Below are 14,734 nucleotides of genomic sequence, written 5' to 3'. Positions count from 1 at the left end.
ACGCACCTGCACATGGACACATAGTAAAGTTTAAAAAGTAAGGAAATTAAGGATAAACTTCTCAGTCTGAAATGAAAATAAAAAATAAGTTAGACGTCAGAAATCGTATGAATGATCAATGCAGAGACAAAAAGACGGGAGCATCCACTCTTTTGTGTGTTTTTTCTCCAGTTGGAAATTAGTTCCAAGATGCTTCTTTTCTGAATTTCATTTTATTTCTGCACATATAGAATACATACACACTAATTCATAAATTTTGTTTATAATTTTCTAGGTCTGCTGCTGCTTTGGTTGCTGTACAATACATGCCTCATACACAATATGTTAAACATGGATTCTTTTGTTTTTTAATATTTGGTTTTCACTTTGTCATTTTATGGCCACATTCGTGTCTATTGTAGTCTGCTTATTTTATAGTTTTTATAGTTTTTATTTCGTACCTTTAGCAGCTGAAAGAGCAAGCAAATATTTCACACTGAATTTCTCAATAGCCACAAATTGAAAAAAAATAAATCAAAATATGAATATACAAATTGTTTCAAAATTTCTTGAAATGGAAAACATTTTTTGGAACCAAAAATTAATGCAGAATTTGTATTCTTTTTAATTGATTGCACCGACTGTGTTTTGATTATTTCCTGCTTTGCTTTATTATGCAGACAGCATTGCCTAATACTTTTTGAACTCTCTGGGTTTCGGTTTGGGTTTTATTGAGTACACATATCCATATGCCTGGCATTGTTGGAACATTTAGCCGCCTCTATCTGCGTTACATACCGTACTTGCATCGTCATTCAAATTTGGGATACATATCTAATTAGTTTTATAGTTTCATAGCTCTATACTCTGTGTTCTTTCTTCCTTGTCATCTGCATGGATCCGGGTGGCTCTGGGTGGCCTCTGACACGACCCCAACTGGCTCAACTCCACTCAGGTTTTTCCTCGAATTATATATTTTAATTCGTATTATTTTTGTTTCGCGTATTGAGTTAACGATATGTTTGGTATACAAACTTTATAATACCCTGGCTAAGTTTGGGGATAGTTTAGAACAGCGTGGGTTGGCCGTTACTTGCTGAGCACTGGGCCGACTTTTGGGTCATGGCATGGGGACACGACGGACATTGGAAAGGAAAAGCTTGTTGCAACAGAAACCAAGTGGGATGGCGAATCATAAAAGAAGAAAGCCTCGGGAATTGTGTAGGATTAGACACCGAAAGCTGTTTCTGGTTGTAAAGGAGATATATATTGCATATATGGCCATGTTCTGAATCCGAAGGCTTCCCAAGATCTGTCAGGGATGGTTAGGTTTGATATTGACATTGATTTTGGTAGCAGTCGTAATCCGACGCCTTTTTCTCAGGGAGTTTCGACTTCAGAACATGACTTTTAGTTAAATATTCTTGTGTTTTGTTTTTAGTTGTTCTTGTGGCACATTCAAAAGATAGTTTTAGAGTACATAAGTAATTACATTTGTTTCTCCTTCGATCTCGCACACTCATGCACACGGCTCTTGCACACAGATACACCAACACATTCACACAGAATAGAACCTAGACATACACACACATATACACACATAGACCTGGTAGCTAACTAAAATCGTCGTCGTTACTAAGCCTCACAATTCTACTGGCCCAGCTTCGCCGGACTGAGCACCAGTTCCGGCTCACATTTGCTCGATGCCGATGCCGATGCCGATGTAGATGCCAACGCCGGCGGTGCAAGGAGCTGGCTGCCACGCCCCCTTGTTGTGCTTGCGGATGACGGGTGTGATTTGTTTTCCGTGCTAAATGACGACGTGGACATGGCCATGCTCGACGCCGACGCCGATGCCGGCCGCATCGCCGTTGGCTGCATTAAGCTCAGACTCAGACTCGCGGTGTGCGAGGTGGCGCCACCACCGTCCGGCACCTGGCCAGGAATACTGGTCATCGCCGTGGCCATTGTCGGCGGCGCCGGCAGCGGCAGCAGGCTGATCGTTGTCGTGGTGGGCGGCAGGGCAGCGAATGCGGATGCGGATGTGGCTGTGGATGCGGCTGATGGACCCACTTTGCTGGTGGGCATTGTGTAGGTTGACGTACTCATGGACATGCCCAGGGGTCCGCGGACCGTGGCCGTCGCGGAATAGGTGTGCGGCAGGGCGGGGGGTAGATCATAGCTCGTTGGATGCGACTGCGAGGTGGGCAGCCGGGAGCTGGTGGGCGTTGTCTTGGGCGTGGCGCCCGTCGAGATGCCCGGCCGCGTGGCTTGACTGGAGGTGAATGACACAGTGTTGTTGGTTTTGAGTCTAGGTATGGCTCCTGTACTGCAGCTGCTCGGCAAGGGGGCAGCCGCTGATGCAGGAGCTGAAACAGGTGCTGGAGCTTTAACTGGAACTGCATTCGTGGCAACATTGGTGGCATCTATCAGGGAGGTTTCCTCTACAACGACCGTCCCATCCAGCGAATCTTTGACCGTCGACGAAGAGGATAGCGATTGCGACTTGCTGGCTTGCTGTGCCGGGTGTTGCTCTTGTTTCACCTGCTGCTGCTGCTGCTGCTGCTGTCGCTGCTGTTGCAGGGCCACTCTCTGCCGCACCAGCTTGCTGTCGGGCTTCTCGTCCACAGTGCTCAGAGTCGTGGCCCTCGCTGCCTTTGTCGGTATTGTTGGGTCTTTGGTGGTACTACTCGTTACGGCAGTTGTGGCTGTTGTTGTACGTTTGGCGATCTGCCGCTGCTGCTGCTGCCTGGCCTTCTCCTCCTCACTCATCTCGCAGGCACTGAGTGCCGTCTGCAGCTTCTTCATTTCCAGTGGGGCATCTGCAAGCAAGATTTGGACATGGATTCAATGAGATCTTAGAGAGGTATGGAACTATCTTACCGCCACTGTCCGGCTCGTTGATGATGGGCACCACGCGATTGATAGCCGTCTTCTGATCGTTTTGCATGAAAAGCGATGTGGTGGCTATCTGTCGCAGTGCCTCCATTCCCTCATTGAGCATCTTGCTCTGGCTGCGCTTGTGTGCTATGGGGTATTTGGGCTGCACGAATGGTGGGCATTTAACAAACCTTTGATAATTTAGTTCCATTATATACCTGAACACCGGGTCCTCGGGCAATCGATACCCTCTTGCTCTCGTTCCTGAGCAGCGACGTTGTGTGATCTGCATCGATCTTGTTGCCGTTTTTCTTGCGCGTCTTCTTGCTGGATGAGATGCAGTGCGATGGACAGATGCAGAAGAGGATGCGTAAAATGCAACAGATCAGGCCCAGTCCTGCAAGGATAAGAGCCCTTTAGTATGAATACAAATCGGAAGGGAGAGTCAACTGTTATATTGCCTATGAGGGAGGGCCCTATAAGTCTTAGTTCCACAGTTTTGAAGCCCTTCTCGCCGGTTCCAACGAATGCTATGACCAGTCCCAGCGCCACTGTGCCCAGTCCCACGTAGAGGAAGGCATTCGCGAAGGTGCTAGGGCCGCGCAGAACGCCCAGGAAATCCTCATCGTCCGAGGAGCCACCCAAAGAGGCGTCTTGAATCTGTCAATGGCAAGTATTATTTCAGCAATGGGTCTCACAGTTCTGGGCAAATGGAAATCATATTTGTTTACAATAAAATGGATATATAAAGTATCGGTATGCATTTGGTAAAGCCCTTGATTGAGTTGGTCGAAGGCTCAAAGCAAAGCGAATGGTTCGAATGGGATGGTTAGAAAATCGCAGCTAAAATAAAAATGTTGAACGCTTCAACTCGTATGTATAGTCTTGCTGCGCCTGGCACCTATCGGAAAATGCGCTGGACATCGAGAAAGTTGTGTGTGTGAGTGAGACAGGGAAGGAAGAATTAGCAGAGTGTGACGGATATACGTATATGCTATATAGTCAGTAGTTAGCCATTGGATCGCCACTCGGCACATGTACACAGCACAATACAGGCGTTTGGTTGGATAGCTCTACGTGATGGATGGGACTTACTCGGTTGCGCTTCACCCAGCGTCGGGATAAGGTGGCCTGCTGCTGCTGCTGATCCTGGACACTGCAGCGCCGGCCGCGCTCCAACCAGGCGGCTCGTCCCTGGGCGCACTTTGGGGTTCATGACGGAGATCGAGAGACAACGATAGCACGGTGGCACGGTGGTACGGTGGCGCGGTGGCACGGAGACCACCACCAAGGCAACACGACGACAACACACAGTGGCACAGTTGTTGCGGTAGCGGTTTGTTTGGAGTGGTTGGTGGTTGTGGTTGGTGGGGCAGATGCATAGAAAATATATACAGTTTCAGTGATTAGTTGGGCTGTGTGAGATCGGCTCTCGCTTGTGGTTTCTTGGGGGGATGGGGGGTATACATAAAGAATTCGGTCAAAAGCATACAAATTACAACTCATCACAAGAGTAACGTCTAATGCAAAAGCAATCAAATTTCGATATCAAACTTAATTTTGGATTCACTTGGATTCGTCATCAATTACAACATCGATAGGAAGTATATGTAACTGGATGCCAATTGACAGATCTTTTCGGTTAGTACAAGGCATAAACACACACGGAGGAAAACAATTAACAGTTAGAACAGGATTGAAAACATAAAATAGTTAAACAACAAGTAATGGAAGAATAGAGACATAAGGAGGGGGAGACAGAGAGATAGATTGAGAGATTGTAAAAGTGGAAAAATAAAATGAAAAACAAAGAACACTTAAATGGTTAAACGGTTAAGGGGAGCAGCACATAGCAAGACACATGTCATTGTATATTGTATATTGTATATTGTATAGTAGTAGCCGTAAATCATCATGCCTCTGCTGTAAGATTCAAACATCAAAGCGCACCAAAAGTCGAGGGCTCCACTGCAAACAAAACTCAAGTTCTCCAGCTCATGTCGGCCCGGCCATGCAGGTATACCAAAGAATAATATATAGAATCGAGCAGTCAACGAACGATAAGGAAATTAAAATAATAACCTAAGATTAACACAAAAACCCAAACAATTAAATTTTATCTTTCCCACTGCATTTCACGCAGGTGTTTCTATTTGGTTCTCACATAGCCCGATTGGGCTCTGAATTGTTAGTCTCTGAATCTCAGGTGATATAGCAGACGAACCGACACGGAGTATTATTCGGAAAAACAGAATAAACGGATACAATAAAAATTCATGAGCGGAAAAACTATTAGTTTGGACTAAGTTAGAGGTAAAATTGAGCCAAATAATCCATTAAAGTATTATTTTTTAATATTTCTAAATATGAAGAGAGAGATCTGAACATTTATGACAAAAGGCAAATAGCCATCACTCGTATACGTAATATTCATATACAAATATGCATTTCTTTATTGATGTTTGGAATATGGAAGCGAACTGAACCCTTGGAAATCTCAATTATTTTTTAATTGCTTCATAAATGAACAATGCCCAACGTGGCCATCCCGTCGTATACGTAATAGTCCACCATAAACTTGCATTTGTTTGCCTTTTAAAAGTAAACTTCTATCAGAACTTGCCGCAAAGCAAACAAACAAAAGTCAATGTCACACACACAAACACAAATACACTCACACACCTGATACACACACACACACACACCCAAAATGTACATGCACGTGCAGTTGCTGCCAACATGTAGACATCCTAATGAGTGACTCGACTCTATTCGGTTCGATTTGATTCGAGTCTGGGGGAGAACGGGGAGTCGCGACTATAAACAAGGCACTGCCACTAAGCCAGCTACTAAATATGCTGCGTGTCAGTAATAAGGCAAATAAAACGACACACAGCGAGTGTCCTATATACCGAGGCGGAGGGAACCCAGCAGATATGTACGACTATATAGTCGGAGTACACATATACGTACGTATATATGGTATATGATGGACTTTCGTATGTAAAGCCACGTTTTCTGGTTTCGTTTGCTTTTCGTGTGCAAAATCGCAGTCACACAAAGCGAGAGGAGGGCGCAGGGTAGGAGGAGTATCGATCGACTGCTCCACATAACTGTAACTGTAACTGTAACAGTAACTGTTGTCCTGCCCTTGACTTAATGTAGGTGTAATCAACAATTTGCGACGCTGATTGACGAACAGCGAGCGAGGAGACTCCACCAGAGTGCCAAAGCCAACGCACGTCCGCAAGAGGAGCGGCCCCCTGGAGAGGAGGCTTTCAAAATATTTTGCTCCGACCGACCCGACCCCACCTGACGGTCAGCTACATATGTGGGCACCCAGACATTCTCAACCAAAGGCGAAAATTATACAATAATTCAACCATAGAAATGTTGCAAATTATTCATATTGCACATACGCCTGGTGGGCCACGTGGCTCATTGAAAGTTTTCAGCAAATATTTGCCGTTTCATTCGATCGAGCCAACACGCACACGCCATGTGTTCATTAAACTTTCACCTTTCGGCATTGTTCAATATTTGGCAAAGTCAACTTTCAATCATCTAAGAAGAAGAGTCGATATCTCTGGCCGCCCATTCACTGCAGGTTTTCTATTTATACTCGTGTTCAGCCCCCCGAACATACCCCGGCTAACAAGCCCGAAACTCACGCAATGCGAACGAATAAAATCCAGCAAAAACACAAGCGCCTGGCGCATGGAGCCATGGAGCCATGGAGGCGACAAAACGCTAATGAACCGCGCACACGGAAGCCACTGCATGGAGTGGCGGACCATGGAGGACTCCTTCTCGCCCACAAAACCTACAAATTTTTATGTTTTCTGCACGGAGCCTAATGGCAAATCGAAATACGCTTAAAAGTCAGCAAAAAACAAACACGAAAGCGACTTGAACTTAAGTTTAATCCGAAGCTCTGATAAAGAATACGTTTATGCCAAAGGAAGCGTTTGTTTTGGGTCTTATATTAAAGACCAAAAGATTTAGTTTACGACGTAGTACAGACGCAAATTTCTGTTTCTTCTCTGTTGACAAGTCTTTTGCTCGTTATTTGTCTTCTTCTCAAATTAATCCATAATTAAGTGTGCACAAGACGCAATAATGACCTTATAATTAATGATAATTGTTGAGCTCTGCGCACAACTCAGTCTAGAGTTGGTGCGTTGTTTTTTTCTATTCTGATTACCGCCATTGATTTTTGCTGCCATTGTGTAATAATAAATTGTTTCGCTGCACCAATTGCCTGGTGGCGTCGAAAATTAACATGTACTCGTCGAATCCCCAGCGGCGACCAGGAAGTGCGGGCCATTAATGACAGCAATTTATTTGGGCTTATTGATTGTGTGTTTTGTGTTTTGTGATTGTTTGCTGTTTGTTCAAGTGCTGGCCAGGCTGTTAATTTGTGGTAAACTCTCCCATTATATGTGGAAACAATTAACGCGCCATAATCGATGTTTGGGTGGGCTAAACAATACTCTGCAGTGGGAGTGGATACATTGGCTACGCTACCATCTGTCTTCGTTACTATCCAAGTCCTAGCAGCGTGGAAAACGATTGCAATTGAAAACATTTCTAATTTCTAGACAATAAATACATAAATCACTTGTGTTTTGTGTGATTCAATTAAATACAGTTTTAGTTTCGCATTCGAGTGTCTTCCATTTGCACCCACATATCAATCCATCTATGGGAAATTGAAAACAAATCTGTGGAGCTCCTTGTGCAGTCGCAATCATCTGGGGAGGCAGGCGCCGACAGACAGCCCCAGCAATTTGGCCCGTGTACAATTTTATTATGCAGCTGCTGGCGAGGCAACGACTCGAGCTGAGCCAAGCTGCGCAGAATCAAGTGCAAAATGCACTTGAAAAATCAACGCCAAGGGAGGAAGACGAGGGAAGAGATGGAAGAGAGAATCCTGGCCAGCCAGGATGCTTGCTTGGACAGGTGGGCCGAGCGCCAAACGACGAGGCTGGAAAAAAGTGCGCAGGCTAATGAAAAATGCAGAAGCAGAAGCAGCCGCAGCTGGAGCTGACACACGACCAAGTCGTAGAGAAGGAAGAAAAGCTAATGCTTTGCTGTGGTTAGACAATGCAGCAGCAGCCAACGGAGATTCAGGGACACAGACACGGATAGAGGAAGGGGCACTGGCACTGGCACGGGCACGGGCTTGGAAATGGAGACAGAGACATTACAGGCAATTTCACTAAATGACACTGAGAGACCGACGTTCGCCAGCTTCCCTTCCCTTCCATTCCCTTTCATTCCTTTCGATGTGTTGATGTTTCTTTTGTTTCTTGCCACTGCCCGGCCCTGCTGCCCGGAGGCAAAGAGGAGGCTCAAGGTGCTCCACAGGCTTATGCGGCGAATCGGTTCGGTTCTCGATGTGTGAGTCGAGTCCCGAAACTGGCACATGGCCAGGGCCATGGGGCGAATGTGGAACAGCTTTGCAGTACACTTTTGGTGCACAAATCAGCATTAAACGGTCCAGCACCGGCCCCACACCAGCCCTAAGAAACAGTTCATTAGGACAAAAAATGCCCAGGGCTTGCCTCCGCTTTGGCCACTTCAAAGCAACCACAGAGTGAAAGCCCAATCAAAGGTCAGAGAAGTCAATGAAAAGCCCGGCTTTTAAAGGTGTTTCAATACAAAACTCAAAAAGGTATTTCAGGGCATTCCTCCTCTAAGTGATTTTTAGCCAATGAAAGATAAATGTAATAAATGCTAGGACCAATCAGTCACCGGAGTAAAAAATCTTCTGCGGAGCTGCAGATATATATATTGTAAAATATTTATCTTAAACTCATATCAATCACATTGATAACGCTGAAGGAATTTATTTGAAACTTCTGACCAATAATGGAAGGTTTAAAACTTAACAATGATTGAGTCCTTTTTTGTAAGTTTTTCCATCATTTTTGTATTGATTTGTTCGCCCCAGATCGCTTATCGCACATATAATCGAAATCTGTTTGATTTAAAATTCAATCCACGCGAAACGCACAAACCGATGAGAGCACATGCAACACATGGGCCATGCCACACACAGGACCCCACCGAGCACACAATCTAGACAAACGAAAATCCACAATTCAAGGACAGGGAAACCCAAGCGGAGGAATCCGCTCCGGTGGCCAACAAAACAATTTAAAGGCAAAGCCACAAAGAAAAGTGGCGAAGTCTCCCAAACGGAACTCAAGGAAGCAAAAAAGTTGGCCTTTAAGCGCAGATTGTGTAATGAAATCAGACCAGCAGCTGGATGTGGGCCCGGAATGGGGCGAATACAGCGCCCATGGAACCGCAAATTAAAGTCGTTTTGCGGCTAAATGCGAAACTGGTGTGTGTATGTGTACGTGTGTGTGTGTCGGTGCCTGTGTGGCCGGGTTTTGTGGACTTCAAACGGAAACAGACATTTCTTTCAGCTTTTCGTTTTTTGCAGCAGGATTTCCGGCCGTGAAACGTAAACGTCGTTTCCCAGTTTCTCCTCTTTGTTTGCCTAATGAAAATGTCAAACGGTCGGCCATAGACCCGAGTTAATTGCACGCATGTATTCATGTATGTGCGAGTATGTCTCTGGTTTATGGAAAACTCAAGGAAACTTCGAAGGACCGCGCGTGTGCAGTCAGCAGAAGCCATCGATCAGGTTCTGCTCTGCGCTCAATTTCACATTTGGCGACGACACTATAAATCAAGCCAAGAGTGTGGCAGGGCGCGGAGTGTGCAGCCCCGAAGAATATGCTACATAATTTGTTCGCAATAAAATTCTTAAAGTGCTGCGCCAAGCACAGACCAGAGAACAGAGACCAGGGACCAGGGACCAGGGACGAGGACCCACCCGACACTCGACAGCTCTCAGGCGGAAAAACAATGAGCGAGAGATGGGAGAGGAAAGGAAAATGCATGTCGCTGGTTTTTGGTTCCATTCGATTGCATTTCATTGGATTGCAAAGTTTTGCCTTTCCGGAGCTCTTACTCGCCTTCCCCTTTCTCTCTTCGCTGTTGTTTTTGGCCACCAGAGAGGAAATAGGAAATAGTCCATGGCAGCTGAAACTTTTTGGCCACAAATGGCAGTAAGTCAAGTTGACAGAGAAGAAGCCAAGTCTAAGTCGAGCTTCTCAAGTGCACACACGGGTACGAGTACGAATACGAGTGCCGGCTGCTGCCGACCCCAAGGGCTTTATTAGACTCCCGCCCAAAAATTGATTAACTCCAGCGATGTGACATTACCGTTTACTTACACTGGCCCGTTGTTGGCTAAGCTTACCACACGAATAAATACAGGTTGCGAGCGAGAAGAATCACATCGAAAAGTCGTGGGGTTCGGGTGATTCGAATAATGTTTGGATGGAAGACTGGAGCTTGGGGATACATAAATTAAGGCCTGCATTTGTAGGGGGGGGTCTGTTTTGATTAGTATTCTGTTTATGAGCACTTAATGAACGCAATCCTTTAGCAGTCAATGTCGAATACTGGCTTTAGCTCAAGATTCCCTACACCTTGTACCTTTAACCATATTCCAAGAAACTTTGCCAAGGCCATAAACCATTAAATACTTGTAGAGAAATGTATAGAGTAGAGTAGAGTTGGGTTAGTATACTTAGGCATTGTGTGGGTTAGTCAATAGAACGCATTGTTGCAGTGCACATTTCAGGGATAAAATACTTTGGTAAGAGCTCAAGTATGTACGAGTATGTGCTTTTGGTAAGTCCGCAATTGGCTTGTTGGTAACACAAAGAATACTGTTGTTGTTGTTAGGTGTTTCTTCTTTGATATAGTTTGCATAAAAATAGCTTAAAACGCAGCCAGTTGGCAGCCCGCCTGCCGACGCTGCACAAATCGTAATATAAGTGTCATGCAATGGCGTTGCGGCGTTCTGGGCCGCATATGCGAGTAAAAACCAACCGAAAAGTCAACAAAGGGAAATCAAACGAAATAAATTTAAAGGATTTCTTGTTTATAATTAAGCGCATGCGAGCAATGCACAGACTGCAAGATAGAGACGGAAAAATAGATAGAAGAGAGCGTAAAAGAGATGGCAAGAGCAAATTAGAGCGAGACCGACAAGACAATTAAAATGCACGCAGTGGAACAACATTTGTTTGCATTTCATACAGAATCAGAGATAGATAGAGTCATAGAAAGATAGAGAGAGAGAGAGAGAGAAAAGAAGGATATGTAGAGGGAGAGATATATATATATATATAGAGAAACATAGGGTATATAAGTTATATGACGAGCAGGGCAATGCAAACATGCGAGGAAAAATGTTCAAAATTATAATATAGCTTTTGTTTTTTTTTGGTTTTCAAATTCCACAGTTTTACGGGTAGTACAGTATGGCCCAATAAGCTGCTATTCAATATGACGCGCACACACACACACATTCACACAGACGCACGCACACTCGTACATAAATATACATATATATAGATGTAAGTATAAGCTACTAAACCTAGCACGCTACTAAGTTTTTAGTCACACAGAGCACGGGCCACAGCACAGACAGAGAGAGACAGTGATACAGACAGAGAGAGAGAGAGCAACAGACAGATATATTGTAGAGAGAGAGAGAGAGAGGCATTGTGGTTAGACTGTTAGACACCAATATATAGGAGAATAATTGGCAAATTTGTGTGTGGTTCACAATAACTTTGATCCTTAAATTTAGACTGTACCTAATTGACTGTACGAATTGGCAATGTTTTTCAGACTTAGCAAGCGTTGCATACTTTTGGGCGCTTTTCGGGTGGGTGAGAGAGAAAGAGCATGATAAATTGATGTCGCGCACCTGCGTTTGAAAGAAATCAACAGTAAACGTGTACAAAAGGTGTATGTATGCCTGTGTGTGTGTGTGTGTGTGTGTGGTGTTTGTGTCATTATTTTTGAGAATTTTTTGCGTGCTTCGCATTGAGTAAGAATAAGTTGAGTAGAAAGAAGAGAGGAAACCATAAGCGAATGGTGTCGTATGTGGCTGTGTGTGTGTTTGTGTTTGTGTGAAAACGAGGAAAATATTCAAGTTAGCCTCAAATCAACATGGTATTAAGCAAATATTGAAGCGCAGGGCGAGAGAGTGCCACATTTGGTCAACATTGATAAGAAATGTAAGATACAAAAAACTATAAAATCAAAAGAATCGTGTAAGGATAGCCTATCTTTCGTCCATAACTGATGTATATTCGATTATGCAAAGTGTGATGGAATGCGCTGAATTGGCTTGGTTTGGCGGGGGGCTTGGTTCTCTCATTGTTGGTTTTTGGTTTTTTTTTTCGGTTTTTTCGGTCATTTTTTGATTGGTTATTATTGGTTGGGTATTTGGCCGGCATAGCTGGGTTCAAAGGCTTTCTAAACTACATTAAAAAACAGTTCCTTATATCGTATTTATATAATGTATTTGGTAGATAGATAACACGCCAACTCCGACTTACCCAGACCGCTGCAAAGGTATTTTATTATGACTTACAGAGCCCAGAACTAAAGGAACAACAATTCTTCTTCTTCTTCTTTTTCCCCCCAAAAAGCCTTTCAACTACGCGTTTCAGTATTTTTTGCTCTTTGCTGAATTTTCATGCTTTGGTTTCATTGGTTGGGTACGAGTACTCCCTCCCTGGTTGCTGTTGTTTCTGGGTTTGTTTTAGTTTTCAGCGCTTGCTTCAACATGTGAATGTTCCACAAAAAAATGGTTTCGGGCCGAAATTAAAATGTGCATTTAAATTTGAGGCAAAGTTTTCGCTTTGGCAGCCGACGCGACTCGACTCGAATCGGGTTGGTATTGTCAAAGTGAAAATTTGTTTCGTTTTCAGTTTGCCGTTTTTGTAAAACATTCAATTTGAATTTATTCTTTTCTTTTTTTTTTGTTTTGTATATGTTTGCAAAGCGTTTTTTGTTTCTTGTTTTTGGGTTTCGTGATTGGTTTGACTTTGTGGAACAAATTTCGCAATTGAATCAAGTTGAGCTCCTAGATCGAAAACGGGAATGAGAGGCAAGTAAGCTTTACAGAATCTTTTGGGAAAACTTGATACCATTATTATTATTGTTATTATTATATATTAATGCTGGTTGCTTGAGTGTTTTGTTTGGCGTTTGTTAATTGTTGTTTTTTTGTTTTTGGTTTTTGGTATTTTTTTTGTATTTTGTTGTGGTTGCTGTTGGTGGTTTGTTTTTGGTTCTTAGTAAATGTTGCATACTTTCTTTTGGTTGATCGTTTGATTGGTTCATATGGTTGTTGTTGTTGTTCTTTTTTTTGGTTTGTTTGGTTGATGACTACAAATGAAGGTTGAAGCTAACGAAACGAACTAAAAACTAGCTGAATTAATTGCTAATCGATACACTGAGGGGGAGAGAGAGAGAGAGGCCGAGAGGAGGAGCGCGCACATAATGTGTTTCGTATGTAAATTGAGTTGGCAAAACTTGTTGAGTCCCCGAATTGATGCTGATTTATGCTAATCATTGCGCCGATGTCCTTAATTTGCATGGCCAAATAATAGCGTTAATTTGTGGCGAAGCATCCTAGGCAGAATCTCTCACAGAACTCTTCTGTGCGTGTTCCTCCTCCGGGCTCATATGATGATGATGGGCTATGACGATGGGTAGGTACTTTGTTCACATGTTGCTCAAGTTTAGCTGGCAGTTCTTGCAGTACAGTCTACAAAATAACGGCTGGGAACGGGTCGTCCAAATCAAGGCAATGAAAATGCTTGTAAATATTCAATGCAATTTGGGCGGTGGGAAGCTTTTCCTTGGCGGGCCCTGCTTTGCAGTTAATAAAATATTTAAAATATTTCATTGGCTTTGGCATAATGCTCGATGCTGGGGACTAACACACACCAATGCACACCAAGAAAAATATTTTTAATATTTCATGTGCAAATGCGTAGGGGATGTAGCAGAAAATGTAATCAACCAAGGCAGGAAAAATGCTCCAAAGTATTTCAAATAAAAACCAAAAATCACAAAAATTACACATAAAAAGAGAGAGAGAGAGAGAGAGTGGAGAAGAGAGCGGGATGGCTTGAGAGTGAGAAATAGAGAAAGGAGGAGGTGGTTGATGTTGGGGTTGGGTTTGGGGAAAGGAGAGAGAGGATCAAAGAGAGATCAAATGCAAAGCAAGATAATTATTTACAAGCATTTTCATTGTACTTTCAAATTACAACCAACTGCAAGACGGCAACGTAAGCGGCACAACGTAATTGCACAACGTAATGGGCAATCACGCAGATGATCATTACGTTACACATACACAAAGAAACACGTGAGACACTGGCACGTGATGAACAATAGAACGGAAGGAAACGGTTTTGGTTTTGTTTGTTTTTAATTTTTGGTTTTGTTCGGGTTTGGTTTTTGGAAAATGAGTGTTTACGAAATGGAACTTTTGTCACTTACTTCCGGCGGTGGCGGCGGCGGCTGTGGCGGCGCCGGTGGCGTTGTCACGTATGTGTTTTTCTAGTTACGCAAATGGCAGGCGTTTCGATAACGCATTACGCAATAGCATCGAAAGAGGCAAAAATCGAAAATCAAAAACGTAGGATATAATACAGATGTGGACTCTTACGCAATACACGATTACATGTGATGTGTTCGATAGTGAAAAGTATGTAGATCTATCGTATTATTCTCAGAAAGCGGAAGTGACAAGTGTGGTAAATATTTTACTGTTTGAGGAATGGCTGTGACAGTGACAGTGACAGATTTGTGTGGTTCTAGTGCGTGTTTGGAAATAGACTTCTAATCGGTTGATCCTTGGACCTTAAGATCAGCTACAGATCCAGGAATCAACCTTTTGAAAACTGAAAATCATAATATACATATGTGTCTGTATGCATGTGTCAGTGTTGGTTAACTAGAAAAGTGTAAATGTGTT

General features: G+C 43.5%; 2 protein-coding genes across 4 annotated transcripts in view; both read right to left on the bottom strand.

Annotated features, from left to right (window-relative positions):
• Positions 1-193: 193 nt before the first annotated feature.
• Positions 194-14,734, bottom strand: part of LOC6903438 (mucin-5AC) — a 25,811-nt gene continuing 11,270 nt past the window's right edge. For 2 of the 3 annotated variants that reach the window (XM_002132281.3, XM_015179892.2), the window contains exons 2-6: positions 3,955-4,062; positions 3,321-3,519; positions 3,078-3,256; positions 2,863-3,022; positions 194-2,801 (exon numbers count right to left, since the gene is read on the bottom strand). In XM_002132281.3, the coding sequence (XP_002132317.3) occupies positions 1,630-2,801; positions 2,863-3,022; positions 3,078-3,256; positions 3,321-3,519; positions 3,955-4,062 (1,818 nt within the window). In that variant the 3' untranslated portion in view covers positions 194-1,629. Of the gene's footprint in view, positions 2,802-2,862; positions 3,023-3,077; positions 3,257-3,320; positions 3,520-3,954; positions 4,063-14,256; positions 14,317-14,734 lie in introns of all 3 variants that reach the window. The other variant, XM_015179891.2, reaches the window with a different exon arrangement.
• On the bottom strand, positions 4,062-14,189 carry LOC117184238 (uncharacterized). The gene is made up of 2 exons (XM_033380845.1): positions 5,802-14,189; positions 4,062-5,763 (listed from the first exon to the last, which is right to left on the bottom strand). Exons 1-2 carry the CDS (start codon positions 5,968-5,970, stop codon positions 5,534-5,536), a joined length of 399 nt encoding a protein of 132 aa, XP_033236736.1. The 5' UTR covers positions 5,971-14,189; the 3' UTR covers positions 4,062-5,533.

The sequence above is a fragment of the Drosophila pseudoobscura genome, chromosome 4 (genome assembly GCF_009870125.1).
Source record: "Drosophila pseudoobscura strain MV-25-SWS-2005 chromosome 4, UCI_Dpse_MV25, whole genome shotgun sequence".
NCBI classification, from domain to species: Eukaryota; Metazoa; Arthropoda; class Insecta; order Diptera; family Drosophilidae; genus Drosophila; species Drosophila pseudoobscura.
This window is presented reverse-complemented; position numbering and strand designations above follow the sequence as displayed.